Source organism: Pristiophorus japonicus, chromosome 10 (genome assembly GCF_044704955.1).
Source record: "Pristiophorus japonicus isolate sPriJap1 chromosome 10, sPriJap1.hap1, whole genome shotgun sequence".
Taxonomy (NCBI): Eukaryota; Metazoa; Chordata; class Chondrichthyes; family Pristiophoridae; genus Pristiophorus; species Pristiophorus japonicus.
The window spans coordinates 154,922,833-154,945,960 of NC_091986.1; the positions used below are offsets into that span (position 1 = coordinate 154,922,833).

Below are 23,128 nucleotides of genomic sequence, written 5' to 3' on the forward strand. Positions count from 1 at the left end.
CACTCTGGGTTTCGCCCCGGAGCGGCGTGAAAGGTGGTGTTGATGTCTCCTCCGCCCGGTCGTGATCCTCCGGTCGGGTTTTGCGGCGGTGCTGGAAAGACCTGCACCGGCTGTGTAACGCCTCTGGGTGCAACACCAGCAGTTTTGACTCTTGCCCGATCCGTCCGCCCGCAATGACCGCTTGGGAAATCAGAGCAGTCCAGCATAGCTGGCGATGCAGAGGAAGGTAAAGTACTACAGAAGTAAGTGCGAGTGTTTGTTCTTTTAATTTGTTTTGCACTTTGTGTTGTGGTGGTGTGGGCAATGTCTGGAGTCACACATAGGCCAGACCGGGGAAGGACGGCAGATTTCCCTCCCTAAAGGACATTAGTGAACCAGATGGGTTTTTATGACAATCCGGTAGTTTCATAGTCACAATTATTGATACTAGCTTTTTATTCCAGAGGGACCTTGGAGTGCAAGTCCACAGATCCCGGACAGTAGCAGGACAGGTAGATAAGGTGGTTAAGAAGGCATACGGTATGCTGCCCTTTATTAGCTGAGGCACAGAATATAAGAACAGGGAGGTTATGCTTGAACTGTATAATACACTAGTTAGGTCACAGCTGGAGTACTGTGTACAGCTCTGGTCACCAATGTGATTGCACTGGAGAGGGTACAGAGATTTACAAGAATGTTGCCAGGTTTGGAGAATCTTAACTATGAGGAAACATTGGATAGGCTGGGGTTGTTTTCTTCGGAACAGAGGAGGCTGAGGGGAGATTTGATTGATGTGTATAAAATTATGAGGGGCTTAGATAGAGTGGATAAGGAGGTGGGGTGGCGTTGCTGGTTAAAGAGGAAATTAATGCAATAGTAAGGAAGGACATTAGCTTGGATGATGTAGAATCTGTATGGGTGGAGCTACGGAATACAAAAGGGCAGAAAACGCTAGTGGGAGTTGTGTACAGACCACTAAACAGCAGTGATGAGGATGGGGACAGCATCAAACAAGAAATTAGGGATGCATGCAATAAAGGTACAGCAGTTATAATGGGCGACTTCAATCTACATATTGACTGGGCTAACCAAACTGGTAGCAATGCAGTGGAAGAGGATTTCCTGGCGTGTATTATGGATGGTTTTCTAGACCAATAGGTCGAGGAATCAACTAGAGGGCTGGCCATCCTAAACTGGGTGATGTGTAATGAGAAAGGACTAATTAACAATCTTGTTGTGCGAGGCCCCTTGGGGAAGAGTGACCATAATATGGTAGAATTCTTTATTAAGATGGAGAGTGACACAGTTAATTCAGAGACTAGGGTCCTGAACTTGGGGAAAGGTAACTTTGATGGTATGAGACGTGAATTGGCTAGAATAGACTGGCGAATGATACTTAAAGGGTTGATGGTGGATAGGCAATGGCAAACATTTAAAGATTACATGGATGAACTTCAACAATTGTACATCCCTGTCTGGAGTAAAAATAAAACGGGGAAGGTGGCTCAACCGTGGCTAACAAGGGAAATTAAGGATAGTGTTAAATCCAAGGAAGAGGCATATAAATTGGCCAGAAAAAGCAGCAAACCTGAGGACTGGGAGAATTTTGTAATACAGCAGAGGAGGACAAATGGTTTAATTAGGAGGGGGAAAATAGAGTATGAGAGGAAGCTTGCTGGGAACATAAAAACTGACTGCAAAAGCTTCTATAGATATGTGAAGAGAAAAAGATTAGTGAAAACAAATGTAGGTCCTCTGCAGTCAGATTCTGGTGAATTTATAATTGGGAACAAAGAAATGGCGGACCAGTTAAACAAATACTTTGGTTCTGTTTTCACAAAGGAAGACACAAATAACCTTCTGGAAATACTAGGGGACCGAGGGCCTAGTGAGAAGGAGGAACTGAAGGATATCCTTACAAAGCGGGAAATTGTGATAGGGAAATTGATGAGATTGAAGGCTGATAAATCCCCGGGATCTGATAGTCTGCATCCCAGAGTACTTAAGGAAGTGGCCATAGAAATAGTGGCTGCATTGGTGATCATTTTCCAACAGTCTATCGATTCTGGATCAGTTCCTATGGACTGGAGGGTAGCTAATGTAACATTGTTTAAAAAAGGGGGGGGAAGAGAGAAAACAGGTAATTATAGAATGGTTAGCCTGACATCAGTAGTGGGGAAAATGTTGGAATCAATTATTAAAGATGAAATAGCAGCGCATTTGGAAAGCAGTGACAGGATCGGTCCAAGTCAGCATGGATTTATGAAAGGGAAATCATGCTTGACAAATCTTCTGGAATTTTTTGAGGATGTAACTAGCAGGGTGGACAAGGGAGAACCAGTGGATGTGGTGTATTTGGACTTTCAAAAGGCTTTTGACAAGGTCCCACACAAGAGATTGGTGTGCAAAATTAAAGCACATGGTATTGGGGGTAATGTAATGACGTGGATAGAGAACTGGTTGGCAGACAGGAAGCAGAGAGTCGGGATGAATGGGTCCTTTTCAGACTGGCAGGCAGTGATTAGTGGGGTGCCGCAGGGCTCAGTACTGGGACCCCAGCTCTTTACAATCTATATTAATGATTTAGATGAAGGAGTTGAGTGTAATATCTCCAAGTTTGCAGATGACACTAAACTGGGTGGCGGTGTGAGCTGTGAGGAGGACGTTAAAAGGCTGCAGGGTGAGTTGGACAGGTTAGGTGAGTGGGCAAATGCATGGCAGATGCAGTATAATGTGGATAAATGTGAGGTTATCCACTTTGGGGTCAAAAACACGAAGGCAGAATATTATCTGAATGGCGGCAGATTAGGAAAGGGGGGGGTGCAATCAGACCTGGGTGTCATGGTTCATCAGTCATTGAAAGTTGGCATGCAGATACAGCAAGCAGTGAAGAAAGCAAATGGTATGTTGGCCTTCATAGCTAGAGGATTTGAGTATAGGAGCAGGGAGGTCTTACTGCAGTTGTACAGGGCCTTGTTGAGGCCTCACCTGGAATATTGTGTTCAGTTTTGGTCTCCTAATCTGAGGAAGGACGTTCTCGCTATTGAGGGAGTGCAGCGAAGGTTCACCAGACTGATTCCCAGGATAGCGGGACTGATATATGAGGAGAGACTGGATCAACTGGGCCTTTATACACTGGAGTTTAGAAGGATGAGAGAGGATCTCATAAAAACTTATAAGATTCTGACGGGACTGGACAGGTTAGATGCGGGAGGAATGTTCCCGATGATGGGGAAGTCCAGAACCAAGGGACACAGTCTTAGGATAAGGGGTCGGCCATTTAGGACTGAGATGAGGAGAAACTTTTTCACTCAGAGAGTTGTTAACCTGTGGAATTCCCTACCGCAGAGAGCTGTTGATGCCAGTTCATTGGATATATTCAATACGGCCCTTACGGCTAAAGGGACCAAAAGCTATGGAGAGAAAGCAGGAAAGGGGTACTGAGGGAATGATCAGCCATGATCTTGTTGAATGGTGGTGCAGGCTTGAGGGGCCAAATGGCCTACTCCTGCACCTATTTTCTACGTTTCTATGACCTATTTCCCTTAGCAGAGAAGTCAATAACCAGGGGACATAGATTTAAAATAATTGGTAGAAGGATTACAGGGGAGTTGAGGAGAACTTCTTTCACCCAGAGTGTGGTGGGAGTCTGGAACTCACTGCTTGAAAGGGTGGTGGAGGCAGAAACACTCATCACATTTATAAGATACTTGGATTATGCACTTGAAGTGCCGTAACCTACAAGGCCAAGGCCCAAGAGCTAGAAAGTGGGTTTAGGCCGGATAGCTCTTTTTCAGCCAACACAGACATGCTGGGCCGAGTGGCCTCCTTCTGTACAGTAAATTTCTAGGATTCTATGATCTAATTCCCCTTTAAAATAATTTATGTACTCTGCTTCCACAATGGCTTGCGACAGAAAATTCCACATTCTAACCGGGGGGTGGGAGAAAGGGAGGGAAAGAGGGGAAAAGTGGAAGTGAGAGGGAAAGAGAGCATTTTACTAACCCTTTTTTAATTCTTTCTGTAATTCTCTTAATTTATACCCTTTTGTTACAGTCTAACCGACCTGATCCAGTCCTCACCCAACATTGATGTATACTGATTTCCACCAGGTGTCTTTTCATAGCAATCATGGGCAGAAATTCTTGCAGGTTTTTCTGTCAATAATAAATGGTCCTGAGGCCAACAGTAGTGCCCCTACTGCTACCTCATTTGAATCTTCAGGCGATTTTACATTTGGGGGCACAGCTGGTATCCACCAAAAATTGATGCAATCAGTTTTTATGGATCTTGTTTTCTGTTATCAGACAAATCTGGGTCCTCCTGGTGCTGCTGAGTGCTGTTAGTTCAGCGCATCCCTCATAGCCCAACATAGTGTAGAAATAAATCTTACTGGTAGCATGAGAGTATTTTTATAGTAAAAACAGAGAATGTTACAAATGTACAGGTTAATCAGCATCTGAAAGACATAAGTTAGTGTGTCAATGACTCTTTATCAGAACCCAAAATATGCATTTCCATCACTAGTAGTACGATGTGATTCCACTGGTACACCAAACCAGCTTCAGACCCATTACGTTATCCTCAGGCCCACCAAATCTAAATTTGTTTTTTACATTTGTGGCGACAATTCAAAAAATAAGAATATGGTTTACATTATCCTTTGCCTTCACCCTCTTGCAGGCCCACTGAAGTCCACTTGGAATTTTTTTTTACGGGAGAGCAGTGGAAGCCATTTTAACATCTGTCTCCCACAATCAATATATAAGGAAAGAACACCCTCAACCTCAACAAGCTAACCCTACAGTTGCCAAATATGGCCACTTTGCACTTCATTGTTTGAATGGAACAGTTCTCAGCACAAAATGCTCTTCGGTTCACCAGACTGATTCCTGGGATGGCAGGACTGTCGTATGAGGAAAGATTGAGTCCACTAGGCCTGTATTCACTAGAGTTTAGAAGAATGAGAGGGGATCTCATTGAAACGTTTAAATTCTGACTGGGTTGGATAGACTGGAGGCGGGGAGGATGTTTCCCCTGGCTGGGAAGTCTAGAACAATCCTGATGTAGCAGATTTTCTCAAACAATCACGGTGCACCCTTGACAACAGATGTAGTGAAGTTACTTCATATGTCCCTCCTTCTGTGTGACTGAGACCTTTGTAGAACACGGACTACTCCATAATCCCGGCCAACATTGCTCTAGGATCAGCCTACAGGAATCCAAATCATACAGGTCAAGCTGGATAATATTTTTTTTCCATCTCCTCATGCAGTTGGGATGGGAGATCTATCTTCTACAAACTTACAAACTCATACAAGCAAAGCAAGTAAATTGATGCCCAGGAACTCAAACAGATATTCTGCTGACATTTCAAGTACAGTATTGTTCTATTATGAGCTTAAAAAACACACATAAAAAGCTCTGTAATATTATTAGTACAGGCAAAATGTGTAAAGCACTAAAAGAAAATGTTAGAAATTATATAACCAGGACTTACCTTTCTGATAGTATTTGGAATCATGAGTCCACCTAAACCCAGTACAAAGACCAAAGTCTGTGAGTTTAATGTGTCCATCAAGATCAATCAGGATGTTGTCAGGTTTAATATCCCTGTGAATAAATCCCATTTTGTGGACGCTCTCAATGGCCAAAGTCAGTTCTGCAATGTAGAACCTTGCCAGTGACTCTGGGAAAACTCCCATTCGTATCAAAAGACTCATCATATCTCCACCAGGGATGTAATCCATCACAAAGTATAAGCTGTCTTTGTCTTGGAAGGAATAGTAGAGCTTGACTACCCATTCATTGTCAGCTTCAGCCAGAATATCTCTCTCTGCTTTCACATGGGCCACTTGATTACGACTCAGCACATCCTTTTTCCGTAGGGTTTTCATTGCATACAGAGCATTGGTGTCCACTTTTTGAGCCAGGCAGACCTCCCCAAAAGCACCGACTCCCAGTGTCTTAATTTTTACAAACAATGACTTGTCCATTTTTGCTCTTTTCAGTCTGTTGTAATTAGACTCTTTCTGATTAAGCATTTTCCTCATCTGTTCCTGTTCTGCCTCGGATAGTCTTGCCTTTGGAAAAAATATATTATAAATTAATTGAAAATAGGTGAACTGTATCAAAAAAAACTTTAAACTGTACAGAAGAACTGAAAGACTATTTGATATGTCCTCTTCTGAAACCTACAGGTAGCTCTCTTTGATGGCTCATTGGGCGAATATACCAATCAGTAATACCGAGCCAACAGACCAGGCAGGTTCCAGTTTCAATTCCCGGTCTATGATCTCAGATGCAGCAGCATAGAGGTACTACAATTGGTATCAGTGTCCCATCTAAGGAGGAAAAAATATCAGCTAAGGTCAAAGTTCTCGATCGAAATCCAGTGACTTCTGTTGGAAGAGAAGTACGTGGTGTTCTCAGTTTTTGAGAAACAATTATTTGCTATCAGCATTAAGGGAAAAAAAGAGAATTAAAATTAAATAGACTTTCAACCTCGAATTTTTCCCCTCACTGACTCCTGCTGGAGTATGGTCAGTTGTACTGGCAGTCCTCAGGTCCTTCCCATGATTATTCTTCATGTGTGAGCCTGGCTAATGTGTTTAGGCAGGCATTTTGACCAGAGAGGGCATCCCAGCACACTCTTGATTCTCTTCTTACCCAAGGGTATATATTCTTATCAGCAAAGTGGATATTACCGATTGGAAAATGAGGTGAAGATTTGTTGTGCTAGTTCTCTGCCCATTTTGTGCATTACATGCATTTCCGGGAGGAGGGCAAGCAATAGGGATTATCAGGTACAAGAAACTCCTGCCTGAAACAATTCGATGTTCAGATAACATTACTTTGATATCTATTCATTTTCCCGACATTTATGTGTGTGCATTATACAGTGTGATCGTCTCATATGAAATGAGCCCTCGGGGTTGCTAAGCACTGAGGTGTTTACCAAAGTTCTTTGAAAGAACTTTGACAATGAGCCTTAGAAGATTTTATTAAAACAATTTCCAGGCCATTTCAGTACCATTTTTCTGCACCTTATCTGTTCGGAGCTTTTGTAGAATTACTGTGGTACAGCTACAATAATGTCACAAAGGTTTTCCCTATGCACCTCTGCTTTTTGAAGAAAGACTAATAGAGATATCAGATAAGATAGTTACACCAGAGGTGCTCTGCACCCACCAGTACCCCCACACTATGATTATATACATACCTCCATTTGTTAGAGGCACAGTAGAAGCTTCGATTTAATAATGGGTGCCATGACAGTTGTGACAAATTCTCAAACTCCACCAGAGTTATGGCACTGCCAACATCCAATGTGACAACCACCCTTATCTTTTAGGCTTTTAGGTTGTCACTGGGGACATCAGCACCATCAGCTGTCCAAGTAGCCAATGTTCCCAGGGACAACTGACAACAGCAAGAGAGGGTTGTACAATTTTATAGTGACAAATATTCCTGAAGGTCCAGAGAGTTGTAAATTATACCCTAGCATCCAATAGGGTCTGTGACATATGGGGCTCCACTGCAGAATTGCCACACACTCCATAGTGGGCTGCAGTGTTGCAAACTGTTGTAAGGCAGTTCACATGCAAGCACATACCCAAGTCACCATCTGCAGCATGTGACTTGGCAAGGTCCCCAATGAATGTACTAGCGCTTGATGCTCAAAAAGAGTTCTTTTAAAATCAGGTCCGTGCAATGCAGATGCAAACTGGCCCATTGAATACCAGGTTCCTCTACCAACACCAGTTTCTCCTGCTCAGGCATGCTACGTGTGTTATCTAGAGCATTCTCCTCTGGCTCACTCTCTAAATCCTCAATGTGGATACATCTAGCTGGTGCTTGCGAGGGATAGAGTAGCATTGTGCATCTTGGGACAGTTTACCATGTCAAAGGCGCTACATAAATGCAAGTTGTTGTGGATGTGTGTTATGAAGATCTATTGAGGCCTGGCTCTGCTTGCTCTGACACACCTAAAGAAAATGAAGTTACAATGAGCTGCCTTTAGTAGAAAAAGTGATATGATAATGGCCTTCATTATATGTTTTGCTGCCAGAAAATCAATGAGAGAATGAAATGAGATGAAAAAGCAGCAGGACGTTATGACAGACCCTGAGCTAGCACAAGTCCTCCTACTTCCCCATCTCCTGCACTGTCTATGCCTTCCGTTCCCATGATTTCTAGGGGTTCGGGGTTAGAGGTCAAATACTAGGGGTCTTCCTCCTGCGTAAGTTCTCTCTGAAATGGCTGTAATTTTACCAGGGGTGTGTATGTGGTTGGCGGGGCGGGGGAAGGATGGACCTAGCAGGCCGCAATCCTGCTTGAACCCGGTGGAAATCGTATTCATGGCTGGAGGAGGGAAGCCTGGGGCACTACTGCTCCTCCTGGCCCATTAGGAAACCTAAAAATACATCACCTTTCCTGCCATCTTCTGGGCCTGTTGCTCCTTTGCGCTTATTTAAGGTTAGTACTGGGCGGCAAACGCGGCTGTCCAGAGTTAAAATATTGGAGTAATATTGTATTAAGTCTCCCTTCTGCGCATGCGTCTTTGGGACAAGTATCACCGACTCCCCCCACCCACCCACAACGCAATTCCCACGAGAGGCGGGGAGAGCGAGAGATGGGGAGAGCGGGGCAGCGGGGAGAGCGAGAAGAGCGAGAGGTGGGGAGAGCGGGGCAGCAGGGAGAGCGAGAAGAGCGAGAGGCGGGGAGAGCGGGAGGCAGGTCGGCCAGGAGCAGTTTGTTTCTCATTCAGCTTGAGTGAAAAGTCAAGTGGCACCGTAATGTGCTCCATGAGTAGAGAGACACGGGGGGGGGGGGGGGGGGGGGGGAGGAGGAGAGTTTGGGGTGGGGGGAGAGAACTTTGGTGGCGGAGGGGGTGGAAAGAGAGAGAGAGCCTGGGGGGTAGGGGAAAGAGAGAGACACAGGTGGAGGGAGGATCAGAGGAGAGGGAACTCAGAGAAGTCGGATCACGTTCTTCCAACCCCCCTGGTGCGTGCAGGCTCGGTGCGTGTGTTACAAGGGACATCGTTGGGGTGGATGAAATCCAGACGACACGACATTGTCACTATTCACCATACCCAATAAATGTGTTAACAATCCGCACACAATGTCCCAGCTATGGGAGGTGGGGGGTAAGGTCTTGCGCTTGGGTAAGGGATTTCGGCTGGGGGAGAGATGCACTTATGTTGGGGTAATGGACTTCGGCTGGAACTTGGTGGCTTTTGGGGAGATTTATCCTCTGTGGCTTCTGAAGTCAAAATGGATCGACTTACAAATAGGCACATCAGGGGGCACTGTTGCACTCGCTGCTAAAGACTGTCCCCCTGCACCACCTCACTTCTTCCAGTAGAATTTTTAAGCCCCATCAAAAAATCAGGGCACTCATTGTACTCTTTCCTGGCATATTTTGATTATGTTACTTGATTATTTAAAAAATCAAGTCCTTTTAAGATGCTGCGGGATTTAAATGATGATCCCATGGTTGAATAGCATACTACTCATTGTCTAAGTAGACTTACACTGCTTGTGTAAGATGAATGACAAATTAAGTCAGGTACTGGAGGGTCCTGTGAAAACATACCCCCCAGCATGAGCCACTGTCTTCAGGAGAGAAAAGGAAAATCCCAATTAAGACAGTCATGAGTAAACCTCCTGTTTGTCCAATTGCCAGTTACAGAACAGCATTGGGAAAGTCCTGGAAGCAGGTTACCTACTTGATAGTGCACGAGGAGAATTACAGATGCATGGGGTAGATCTTAAATCAAGAGAAGAAAAATATAGCTGACATCATAAAAGGAGAATAGTTTCAGTACAGGCAAAAGTGTTTTCTATTACATTTAATGGAGGGTGGCCTTCAGCCCCAAATTGTCCCACTCTTCTTTGGGTACCCTTCCTGTAGCTGCCACCTCCATCTCCAATGCTTCAGCAAAGGGACCAGCGTTACCCAAATCTGTGTCACTGTGAACAACTAGTCCACTTTTCAGTCCCCACTGCCAATTGCCCTTTTATGACAAGCTGCAGTCCTTGAAGAACTCTGCTGCCTTGACAGATTTTGGGCTAGAAATTGCCCTCCACCCCAAACGGGGCGGATAATTCGAATTAAATGAATATTCTCCGCCCGAATCCACGGGACGGAGAATAGAGGGAAACTGGCCTCTTTAACTTTTTCAATCGTTGTAGTGGTGACTGGGGCAGTTGTGCGTCCCGAGCGGGGTGGAAGGGGGACGGTGTCATCAGTGCAATGTTGACGTGTAGCAACGTCCCTCTCCTTCAGTTAAAGGGCAGGGCCGCTGCGAGCTCTGCAGCCACTGGGCCACCAGAGAGGGCTTCAGCCAGGCCAGCGGCCCAGACCCAAGAGGGGGTGCCGGGCTGCCTGTTGGCGGCCCGGCTGAACCCGTGGCCGCCATTGTCGGGCTGACTTCAGAGTTGGCCGACAATTAAAATAAAACGACGGCCGCGGCGGTGCGCCCTCCCCTTTAAGGGTGGACACGCCACCCAGCCACGAGCAGCTTCCCGCCAGGAAAAGCTTAGAGGTGGTAATGGATCTTAAAGGCAGAGGGGGCAATTTTGGCCCCTTTATGTTCTCCTTCCACGTGTGCTACAGGGCAAACTCTCTGAACAAGCTTTTCATTAGTCAATAGTTTAGTCAAATTAGGGAAGAAGAGACTCTTGTAGCAAAATTCAATGGTTCACCTGCTTAGCTGCAGCTGCAGGTGAGATAATGCCATGGACCAGCTCACCCGTTTCTACAACATTCGCAAAATCAGGTTCTCATGCAAATGACTGACATTGTCTCATATGTTACACATCAACTGGTGCTAAGAGAATGATCAGCTCTCAGATCTCTATCAGTGTTTTGAAGCGGCCAGAAATAGCTGTGCAAGCGCAGGCTGGGGACAAATTTCTTGCAGAATTTTCCTGTGAGCACATTATAGATCTCAATTCATTACCTTAATCCAAAATTATACATCTGAGATAGGAACTGAGGGACTCAAATCTGCTTCCAATCACTCCATGGTGTAGCATGCTACCTTTGAAACTATACTCTTGACATTTTTACTTCAAAGAACAGACTGATAAAAAATAAGATTTAGTTTGAGTAAAGTATATGCACTAAATAGTTCAATAGTTCAGACCAGTCATAATTTCACATACTGTTAAAAGTCAATACCTTTGACATCTCTTGCTCCAACTGCAACCTTCTGTTTAATTTTTGCTGGTATGTTTTCATGATGTTTTCCACATGTTGTTCCATGAAGAACTTAAAAGCAAAAGGGGAGTAACTTTTAATTCTTGATTCCCTCTTCTCTTCATCTTTGCTATTTTTGCGAACTGGTACAGGCGATGTTTGAATGCGTTTTTTGTCCCTTCCCATCTTCTCTGATTTGTTCGGCTTGCTATTTTTATCACTTTTCTCATTGCTGATATCCTCAGTTTTATTGCATGTCAAACTGTGAACACCACGAATATCTTGCTCCACACCCATGCATAAACAGTTGGTATCAAATTGCTCTGCACTGTTCTGAAGTAACAAATGTTTCGGATATGGTGGTGGAGGGCATCTACGCTCTTTCATAGTGTAATCATCAGGCTCAAGGACATAGGCTGCAGCTCCACCTACTGCCAATGGTTTTTGGTCCATTATGTCATTGTTGTCCGCACCCTGAGCCTGTAACCATGCTGGATGTGAAGGTGCCACTGCTGTCTGAGGCTCAGGCCTTGGAACTCTAATGCTCTTCACTGGTTGGAGAATAGGGGCTGATGTTACTGCTGTAATAGTGTTGGTGGTGTTTAGGGAGGATTCCGTTTTGCTAGTCTGAACTTGTCTCACTGATGGTGATGTCTGCAGTTGATTGTTGAATGAATTGGTTCGGTTTGGAATTTGGGCATCAGGCCTAAGATGACCAGCTGGTCTTGGCAATGTTTCTAGTCCAGTGTTCTGCAAGGAATCCCTCCTTGATGGAGATGGTACTTGCCAATGTTGCACCTGGGAAGGGTTAATATCAAAAATGTCCATGTTCAGGCTATTTCTTGAGGGTGTCATCATGTTTGGAGTAAGTTCTGAAAAGTCATTTCCAAATGGTGGAGCTAGGCTTGACAACATTTGTATTTGAGGAGATGTAGGACTCTGTTGTCTATGATGGGACTGTGGCAAGTATAGAACTGATGGAGGCTGTTGGAAGGTGTGGCCAGGAATGCCTTGAGTAACAGGGCTTTTATTCTGAAGGTTTCCATAATTTCCCTCTTGTTGCATCTTGTTTTGGAAAGATGAGCTTCTTTGGACAGCATAACCCAAGGAGACACTGTTTTCTCCTTGAGCCATTAAATGCTGCCTCATATAATGTGGATTATTTGACCCTTGAGGGCCTTGCAATGTGATTGGTTGGCTGCTGTGATTTGAGAGAGTGTAATTAATCATTTGAAGAGGTGGGCCTGTCTCTCCTTTGGTTGAATATGATTTTTGTTGATGTTTAATATCACAGGTTGTGGAAGGGAATATAGCATTAGATGGAGGATTCTGTCCTCCAATTGTAGAGTGAGGTCCTATGGGGGAGCACCTCTGCCCTGGAGTGTTGACAGTCATAGCTTGTCCAGTAGCAACTAAAAAGTTCATATTGGGTGTATTTGCATATTGCCGTGATATTTCACTATGCATATTTCCACTCTCAGCTCCAGAATCTGCTACTTCATACATTGGATTGCCCATCTGGTGATAGGTGGACAAAGAGTCATTTGATCCTTCGAAACTTGGCCTACGATCAAGAGGATGTGGTCCAATAACTTTCCCTAAAAATAAACAAACGAGATGACATTATTATCACAATCCATTTCTTGCAGTAATTTAAAACATTATTAAGGCTGTTATCAAAGACAGGAAAATAGTTTAAAAAAAAAATCAAGTTGCTAGTCTGTACTACCCGAAAATGCCTAATGCCTCAAAAGTAATAGAGACTCCTCAGATGGTTCAGTGAGTTTATTCAGTGAGCAGCTGAGTGATACATAGCAGAAAGGTCCCAGATTTAATTCCCAGTTTTATCTCAGTGGGAGCAGCAATAGGGTTGTTACTATTGGCTTAAGCACTCTCAGGATAGGGAATTTTAAAATTGGGCAGGACTGTATGAATGTTAACCCGATGTAACTATTTGTACTGCACTTTTTTTGACAGACAAGGTATCTGTCAAATCCCGGCCCCTGCCCGTATGGCACTTTTTTGACTGACATGCGACAAGCCCCGCCCCTGTCAAGCTTCGCCCTCGCCCCCTCACCCCTTCCCGGCCAGAATCATTCCATGCATGTGGTGCCAAGAAGCAGGACCTGAGGCTCCGACTCTCTCCCCACCGGCTGGCGTGGGCCCAAGAGCAGCGGCCCTGGGTCCGAGAGCGGCGGTCCTACGCCCGAGAATGGCCAGTGTGGGCCCAATAGCGAGAGAGAGGCTGTGGGGTGGGGGGGGGAAGGAGAGGCTGGGGAGAGAGAGAATCTATGGAGAAAAGCTGGGGGGAAAGAGAGGCTGGGGAGAGAGAGAGGCTGGGAGTAGAAAGAGAGGCTGGGGGGGTAGAGGGAAAGAGAGACTGGGAGGAGAGAGAGAGGCTGGGGGGGTGAGAGAGGGAAGCTGGGGTGGGGGCAGGAGCGAGAGACACGGGTGGGGGAGGGGGGGGGAGAGACACAGGTGGGGGGGGGAAGACGGATCATATTCATGTTGGAGTGGATGATATCCAGAAGTCACGACACTGTCACTATTCCCTTCATACCCAATAAACCTGTTAACAATCTATACGCAATGCCTGCCTCATCTATGGTGGGTGGGGGGGGGCGGGAGGATGCACTTGCGCTGGGGTAAGGCACTTTGGCTGGAGGAAGCATGCACTTGGACTGGGGTAAGGCACTTTGGTTGGGGGAGGCATGCACTTGGACTGGGGTAAGGCACTTTGGCTGGCCCTTGCTGTCTTCTGGGGAGCTCTATCCTCTGTCGCTTCAGGAAATTAAAATTGATCGAGTTACAATTTACAAAGTCAGTGAGGCCTTGGGATGGGCGGTTTCAGTTACACATTCCAGTGAAACTTCAGGGTGTGGCTTATCCTCCAAGGGGATCAATCAGAAACAAAGGGTGGCGCATGTTGGCCATGTTTGCAGTACAAGTAAGCATATCCATGTTAACCTGAGCGATTCTCATACGTATCCTATTGCTGAAAAACAGCAAAGTGCGAGATCCAAGAGCAAGTCAGCCAAGGAACAGTGTAGAAAGTGGTAAAGAATCTATATCGAAACAAGGCAAAATTAAATATAAAATTTATAATCCAGTAAAATAAATTGTAGTTTTTTTCCCATAAAACACTTCCCATCATGTGAGAAAATTGTACATTTTAGGAGCAAACCCTGGCTTAGTATCAATCTTGTCAGAGTGTCATATGACATGGTGCCATGCAGTAACATTTTACAGCTTTTCAGCATCTGGGCGCAGGAGCTTGGCAGGACAAGGTGCTCACGATTTTCATTCCATTAAAATTGATCAAAAAATCCCACGGGTATAACATACTTTATGAATATTCATCCAAAATCCCATAACTGCTAGAATGTGGCTCTCACGATTATTTATTTACTGTTTACTTTCCTCTTGCCAATTTTCTTGTGTCCCCTCCTCTCCTTTAAGGTACTGACTCCTTGTTGGGTTACAGGTCCACGGTGCCAACTTCCTTCTGGCACTTTGTCCAAGTGGCCATTATTCATCTTTGTGCCTTGATGAAAAAATTGGTAGACTATTCAGCTGTGTGGGGCATCTCAGTCAAGGCTGATCTTGTCCTCACCCAAAGTCCACACAGGCAAGTCCAGCAGGGTTTCTGGACAGCTATGAGGATTGGCAGCCTAAATCAATTTTCCTCTTCGTAACCCAAGGGCACTGAGGCCTAGTCTAACAGCGCTACGACCGCTCCAGTAGCAGTTAAGCTAACTCAGCATAAACTGAGAATCAAACCTGGGGCTTTCCTGTCACAATTTATTATGCGATACCTCAAGTACTCTCAGCTTGTTACAGAAAATAACAGATGGCTAAGAATCCAAGTAATAATACAAAATACAGCCACATCCCAAAGGCTATTTCTACCTGTATGTATCGTAAACTACTGAAAGTGTAGCTACATTTTATTATCTGCGTGTGACAAATCAGTCACAAAAATGTCAAAATGCTGTCAATACACAGATGATCTTGTGACTGCACTCTAGTGGGAGGACTTTTAAATCCCATCCTGTGTGCCATAGTAACACCACATATTAGAAGCACGCTGGTGTTCCTTGTATCCAACGTTGCTACAATGGCCCGTGTTTGGTAGAGCAATTGCTTCTGGTGGAAAATCCCAAAAGTGGTGTCAATTAATGGGCCACCAGTAGAATGGCTCCCTCAATTTCCCACCCGTACTTGCCCCAGATCCACCCAAAACTGATGGATATGGAGTAGAAAATCTTGCCTAATGTAACCCCCACAACTCATCAGTGTTAAAAATTGAAAATTAAAAAAACTTTTTACAAATCAGTGTTAAGTTTATTTGTTTGAATTGATGCTGTGGGTTTACCTGGTGATGTTTGCTTAATAACTCTTACGATCTGCTCAGTCCTAGGGTCCAGATAGCCCATTTTGCTTATGTAGTCCAGAGCTGCTTCTATGCTTCTGCTACCAGTCTGCTTGAGAGCTCGGATTGCCATTTCCTAAAAACAAAAACAACTTAAAATGTAGACAGAAAATAATAACTTTCAGATTGAGGTGACAAATAGTAGCTGTGCTTAGCAATCATTTACATAACAAAGTGGCGAGGCAAGTAACACGTTCAGCTGTTGCAGGATATTTTAGTTCCTGGTTTGGTAAACTCTCCTACAAGACAGTAAAGGAGTGAAATAATGCATTTTTGCTCCTCTTCCAGCTAAAAATGTGGCAACTGTTATTTTTAACCACTCATATTAAGTTTTATGCTCACATAATTTGATTCTGAAGCATAGCACCTGTCTGTGGAATTATACTGCACCACGAGTCACCACCTTCAGGAAAGGATGGGAAACATGTCTATTATAATTAAAAAATTACATCATCAATGCAATTCACACTCCTGTTAGAATTTTCCTTAAAAACTCGCAAATCAGCAGACTTGTGACACAGATATTTCGATCACTCCGTAACAATGTAAATATTGGTGTTTACATCAGAATACTGTCTCCCAGAGTCACAGGGGGCGGTCACCGAGTCAAGGCGGGACTTCCTGCACCCGGCGCAGAAGTTCCGCCATGGCTGCGAAATTCGGGTTACCATCCCTCACAGGAAGTGGGGCGCAACACGGGCGGGATCGGCAGCACTATGTGGCTTCTCTGTGTAAGGTTGACGCGTTTCAACACCCCTCCCTTTCCGTTAAAGGGGAGGGCCGCTGTGAACTCCGCAGGCCCTTTAACGGCCTCCACTGGGCTACCCAAATGGAGTGCACCACACGACATTGATGGAGCACAGATGTGTCGGACGAAGAAATAAAATGGTGGTGTGCGGCTCAGCGAACCTCTGCTTTAACCTCCACCCCAGGAGCGCGATTGGCCCGATTTGCGACCCACGAGGTTGGTGCGAGCATTGCCCGCGGTAGCCTCATGGGGCACTGACATCGTCTGCCATGGGGTACAAAGAGGTCGCTGTACACGGCAATGACGTAATTGCCGGAGGCGTGGCGGCCCGGGGCGTTACTAGCACAGAGCGCCACGTTCGCGCCTCCGCTAACTACCGCGCAATTTCATGGATGTCGATAGCGCACCTCCCCTCCCTGTAGGCACAGGACAAGGCAATTTCAGCCCCACAATGTTTAAACTTGTTTTTTTCAACTTTCTTCCCTGTTTCTTACCACCTCTTTTAAAGATCACAAAATTGTCGAGAATACAGCATATGAGGCTGTTCAGCCTACTGTGCCTGTAACTGGAGCTATCCAATCTAATTCCATTTTCCTGCCCTTTCCTTGTGATGCTGACCTTTGCTAGCGTATATTTCCAAGGAACAGTGTTATGGACTGGACATAATTAAATAGGCCCTGAAAATCCACAGATCTTTCCAGTGCGTTCCTGCTATATGTCCGAAAGAGTCATAAATTAGGCCCGGGTAGATAGGCCAGGTCCCAACCTTCCTTGGCTGTTTCCAATGGGCCTTGTTTATGATGCAGCTTTCATACACCCAAACAAGAGCACCAGTGTAAGAGAGAGCATGGCCAGGGTGTAGTCACCCAGACAGGGAGTTTCCTCATCCTGGGCTTGATGGTAGGGTAATGTCCTGGATTAAGTGTACTGGCTTGCCAAACAACATGTGTGGGGCCAACCTGGGAGTCCATGCAGAATTTTAGATTGGACCCCCAAAGAATGCAGAAAAATCTTGGGGCAAGAAACTGCAGGGGCGCCTTTTGATAAAGTGCTTCAATATATCATTATCAATGATCGAATGAGAAAATAGGATGAGGAGAAAGAATAGGTGATGATTACACCAAACCCAGGGCCAGTCTTACTACTTCATCAAGTAGGACTGGCCCCTGCTTTTCAGCTGAAAAGTCAGAAAATCTAGCCTTACATGTTTGGTGACTAGTCATAAAGCAACAGAAGGCCGCAAGTTCACACTGCAAGGTAGTATTCCTGAATTATGTCAATTTGATAGCTAACAAACTATTCGGAAACTGCTAGTCACAACAATCTGTCACAGAGACAAGTGAACATGTCACTTCACTTGCAACTTTAAGTATAGGATTAACACTTTCTCGTGTTTCTGTTGTGTGATTATAGTTGGTGATTTCTTCAGTAAGCTACAGGACAAATGGTTATAAGGTCACTGAGCATTGTGGAATTTTATATGCAAATTCCTGTACTCAGTATCATAGAGGTTAATGAGAAAATAATATAAAATCACTATGTGGCATTCATTAACCCCAATAAACCTACAAGGACTAATGTACATATTCTGACAACATCTAATCCATTGATTCTTTTTTCATCGTCAATTTTCTCCCCTGCTCTTCTCAAAGCCGTGCCTCGTTGCTGAGGTACAATTCCCTGAGCTCAGAGATCTCTCCAGTACCTCACCCAAATCGTTATTATTCACGTGTGAGTGTTCAACCATGGGGGTATCACAGCTGAGCCTGATCCTCTCCACTCACATACACTTCCAACAGTGATAAGAGATAGAGATCAGCAGTTGGCGCACTAGCAGGTATTTTTCCTTCCCTTCCTAACCCAGGAGCCCGGAGGGTAATTATTGCAGGCCTATTGCACGCTCTTTGGATCAGTTAACTCACACAGGAGTTGAGCCTGGCTCCTTCCTGGTCTGTACGGGCTCACCTGCTCTCTACATAAACTCACTAAGCCAATGGGAAACATATTGATTTCTGTATTTGCTTGATTAATGATATGGATCTGAGATACAAGTAACATCAATACCCACATGGATTTGAAAGTATGCAAGATTAAGAATGTGATAATGAATAACGTTCTTTCATGGGAGATGCATTTTATCTGTCTCTAATGAGGTCAGTTCTGAAGCTGATAGGTTTCCACTGAGGGCTTCATTTTTATTTTTAGGATTAATTGAGTGATCATTTCTGTTTGGCATGCGTGTATAATGCAATAGGACTCTGATGCAGGTTAAGGGCAAAGTTGTTGGATGGTGTGTTTTAACCAAAAATGCAAAAAATTTTTATTGCTAATTACTCAACAGAGCTTATTGCTATTAAGTAACATTCTAGTAAGGTTTAATATGGTATATTTGAAAGAGTTTATCTTCTAGTAGCAATAGAACATTGGACTCAATTTTTAAAACAATGCGTTCTGATGAAAACTTAGAACCAAAACACTAACCTATCTTTTCTGTTTCAAACAGTGCATTTCCAGCATTTTCTGTGTTTTCCTTGCAGATTTCAACATTTGCAGTTTTTTTTACATCTTCCATTCAAATTCCAACTGTTACACAGCTTGCATGTGTCTGCCAGTGACCATTAGGACTCCGACAGTCGCGCCCTCCGGTGGCAGATAAAACCCAATTAACATATGTAACATCATTCCCCCAAAATCCTTGGTACAGGTTGTATTTACAAGTTGAAACGGTCTGGGGCCTTCCGCTCCCTGGTTGATCTTCTCAGTTCGAACCCAAGCTTGGGTGAATTAGTAGGACCAGTCGGTCTGACAGGACTGTCGGGGTTGGTAGGTTCATCTTCGTGAATGACACAACGGTCAACTGATGGTTGGATGTGTGTTGGTTGGTCGATGATGATGTCATCTTCAGTTTGTTCTGGGTTGTCTGTGAATCGCAGTTTGGTTTGGTCGATGTGCCTCTTGCACGTTTGGCCATTTAACAGTTTGACTACAAACACCCTGTTCCCCTCCTTAGCCAAAACGGTGCCAGCAACCCACTTTGGACCATGACCATAATTCAGGACAAACACAGGGTCATGAACAGCAATGTCACATGATACGGCCGCGCGATCGTGGTACCATTGCTGCCGTTACCTTCTGGTTTCGACATGATCGTTGCGATCCGGGTGTACAAGGGAGAGGCTGGTTTTGAGGCCTCTCTTCATTAACAGCTCAGCAGGAGGGACCCCGGTGAGCGAGTGAGGTCTCGTCCGGTAACTGAGCAGAATGCGGGACAAGCGGGTCCGTAAGGAGCTGTGAGTCATTTGTTTTAGGCTCTGCTTAATGGTTTGACAGCCTGCTCCGCTTGACCATTAGACGCGGGTTTGAAAGGGGCAGGCCTGACATGCTTGATGCCATTACGGGTCATAAACTCGTGGAACTCCGACTGGTGAAACACAGTCTGTTGTCGCTGACAAGGACGTCGGGCAGGCAATGGGTGGCAAATATGGCCCGGAGGCTTTCAATAGTGGCTGTGGACGTGCTGGATGACATGATTATGCATTCAATCCATTTGGAGTAAGCGTCCACTACCACTAAAAACATTTTGCTGAGAAAGGGGCCGACAAAGTCTATGTGGATCCTTGACCACGGTTTGGATGGCCATGACCACAGACTCAGCGGAGCCTCCACAGGTGCATTACTCAGTTGCATGCAAGTGTTGCACTGATGCATGCATAACTCCAAGTCCGAGTCAATGCCGGGCCACCAAACGTGAGACCTGGCGATGGCCTTCATCATGACAATGCCTGGGTGGGTATTGTGTAAATCTCGCACAAAAGTTTCCCTGCCTTTTTTTGGCATAACAACATGATAACCCCATAACAGACAATCAGACTGAATAGACAATTCATCTTTGCGGCGGCTATAAGGCTTAATTTCATCCTGCCTTTCCCTGGGAACAGCAGACCAATTTCTATTTAGGACACACCTTTTTACGCTTGACAGTACAGGATCCTGGCTGGTCCAGGTCCTAATTTGGCGAGCCATGACGGGTGACCCCACGCTCTCGAAGGCATCCATGACTGGCAGCAAGTCTGCGGGCTGCGGCATTTCCACCCCGTTTGTGGGCAATGGTAGCCGGCTAAGCACATCAGCACAGTTTTCAGTGTCTGGTCTGAGGCGGATGACATAGTCATAAATGGACAATGTCAGTGCCCATTTTGGATGCGGGACGAGGCATTGGTGTTTATACCTTTGCTCTCAGAAAACAATGAAATGAGCGGCTTGTGGTCTGTTTCAAGCTCAAACCGAAACCCAAACAGGTATTGGTGCATTTTCCTAACCTCATATACACATGCTAAAGCCTCTTTCTCTACCATACTATAGGCTCTTTCAGCCTTAGACAGACTTCTGGACGCGTATGCAACTTGTTGGAGTTTGCCTGATACATTGGCTTGCTGGAGCACACAACCGACCCCATATGATGAGGCTTCGCAGGCCAACACTAACCGCTTACATGGGTCATAGTGTACCAGTAATTTATTGGAACATAGCAGGTTCCTGGCTTTCTCAAAGGCTCTGTCTAGAGATTTGCCACAAACCCAGTCGTTACCCTTTCTCAGCAACATGTGCAAGGGCTCTAGCAATGTGCTCAAACTAGGTAGAAAGTTACCGAAATAGTTGAGAAGATCCAGAAACGAACGCATCTCCGTCACGCTCTGAGGTCTGGGTGCATTCTTGATGGCCTCTGTCTTCGAGTCCATAGGTCTGATGCTGTCTGCTGCAATCTTTCTCCCCAGGAACTCGACTTTTGGTGCCATGAAAACGCACTTGGAACATTTTAGCCTGAGTTCCACTCTGTCCAGATAACGTAGAACCTCTTCCAGGTTGTGCAGGTATTCGGTGACGTCGTGACCGGTGATCAGGATGTCATCTTGGAACACGATGGTTCTCGGGATGGACTTCAGCAAACTCTCCATGTTTCTTTGAAATATGGCTGCCACCGAGCGAATTCCAAAAGAGCATCTGTGGTATATAAACAGTCCTTTGTGCGTGTTGATGCATGTCAGTTTTTTCGACGATTCGACCAGCTCCTGTGTCATGTAAGCGGAGGTCAGGTCCAATTTGGTGAACGACTTCTCCCCCGCTAGTGTTGCAAACAGGTCGTCAGCCTTGGGTAACAGGTACTGATCCTGTATCGAGATTTGGTTGATCGTTACCTTGTAGTCGCCGCAGATCCTGACCGTGCCATCACTTTTCAACACCGGAACAATTGGACTGGCGCATTAGTTGAACTTGACTGGTGATATGATTCCTTCCCGTTGAATCTCAGTCCAGTTCGATCTCAACTTTCTCCCTCATCATGTACGGAACCGTCTGAGCCTTGTGATGGATGGGTCTTGCATCCGGGCCTAGGTGGATCTCCACCTTGGCTCCCGTGAAGTTGCTGATGCCTGGTTCGAACAATGAGGGAAACCTGCTCAGCACTTGAGCACACAAGGTGTCATCCACTGATCATAAAGCTTTAATATCATTCCAGTTCCATTTAATTTTCTCAAACCAACTCCTGCCGAACAGCATTGGGCCATTGCCTGGAACGATCCACAACGATAAATCATGCACAGCTCCATCGTACGATATCTTTACTGCCGCACTGCCAATGACTGGTATGAGTTCTTTGGTGTAGGTACGCAGCTTCGCATTGATTGGGCTCAGTTTGGGTCTTTTTGCCTTATTGCCCCACAGCTTTTCGAAAGCCCTCTGGCTCATTCACATCCTTCCTATAATCATCAATCATAGGCAGTCCCTCAGGATCGAGGAAGACTTGCTTCCACTCTTAGCATGAGTTCTTAGGTGGCTGTACAGTCCAATATGAGAAGCACAGTCCCTGTCACAGGTGGGACAGACAGCAGTTGAGGGGAAGGGTGGGCTCAGGGAGCCTGGTATGCCGCACGCTTCTTCCGCTGCCTGCGCTTGATTTCTGCATGCTCTCGGCGATCATAGTTGAGCAGCTTAGCGCCCTCCCGGATACACTTCCTCCACTTAGGCGGTCTTTGGCCAGGGACTCCCAGGTGTCAGTGGGGATGTCGCACTTTATCAGGGAGGCTTTGAGGGTGTCCTTGTAACGTTTCCTCTGCCCGCTCTGGCTCGTTTGCCATGGACGAGTTCCGAGTAGAGCGCTTGCTTTGGGAGTTCCGTGTCTGGCATGCATACTATGTGGCCTGCCCAGCGGAGCTGATCAAGTGTGGTCAGTGCTTCAATGCTGGGGATGTTGGCCTGGACAAGGACGTTAATGTTTGTGTGTCTGTCCTCCCAGGAGATTTGTAGGATCTTGCGGAGACATCGCTGGTGGTATTTCTCCAGCGACTTGAGATGTCTACTGTACATGGTCCATGTCTCATAGAAACATAGAAACATAGAAAATAGGTGCAGGAGTAGGCCATTCGGCCCTTCTAGCCTGCACCGCCATTCAATGAGTTCATGGCTGAACATTCAACTTCAGTACCCCATTCCTGCTTTCTCGCCATACCCCTTGATCCCCCTAGCAGTAAGGACCTCATCTAACTCCTTTTTGAATATATTTAGTGAATTGGCCTCAACAACTTTCTGTGGTAGAGAATTCCACAGGTTCACCACTCTCTGGGTGAAGAAGTTCCTCCGCATCTCGGTCCTAAATGGCTTACCCCTTATCCTTAGACTGTGACCCCTGGTTCTGGACTTCCCCAACATTGGGAACATTCTTCCTGCATCTAACCTGTCTAACCCTGTCAGAATTTTATATGTTTCT

General features: G+C 45.5%; 1 protein-coding gene across 4 annotated transcripts in view; it reads right to left on the bottom strand.

Annotated features, from left to right (window-relative positions):
- lats2 (large tumor suppressor kinase 2) overlaps positions 1 to 23,128 on the bottom strand; it is a 135,654-nt gene that overhangs the window by 18,092 nt on the left and 94,434 nt on the right. For all 4 annotated transcript variants that reach the window (XM_070892200.1, XM_070892199.1, XM_070892197.1 and 1 more), the window contains exons 3-5: positions 15,561 to 15,693; positions 11,168 to 12,783; positions 5,480 to 6,062 (exon numbers count right to left, since the gene is read on the bottom strand). In XM_070892200.1, the coding sequence (XP_070748301.1) occupies positions 5,480 to 6,062; positions 11,168 to 12,783; positions 15,561 to 15,693 (2,332 nt within the window). The remainder of the gene's footprint in view (positions 1 to 5,479; positions 6,063 to 11,167; positions 12,784 to 15,560; positions 15,694 to 23,128) is intronic.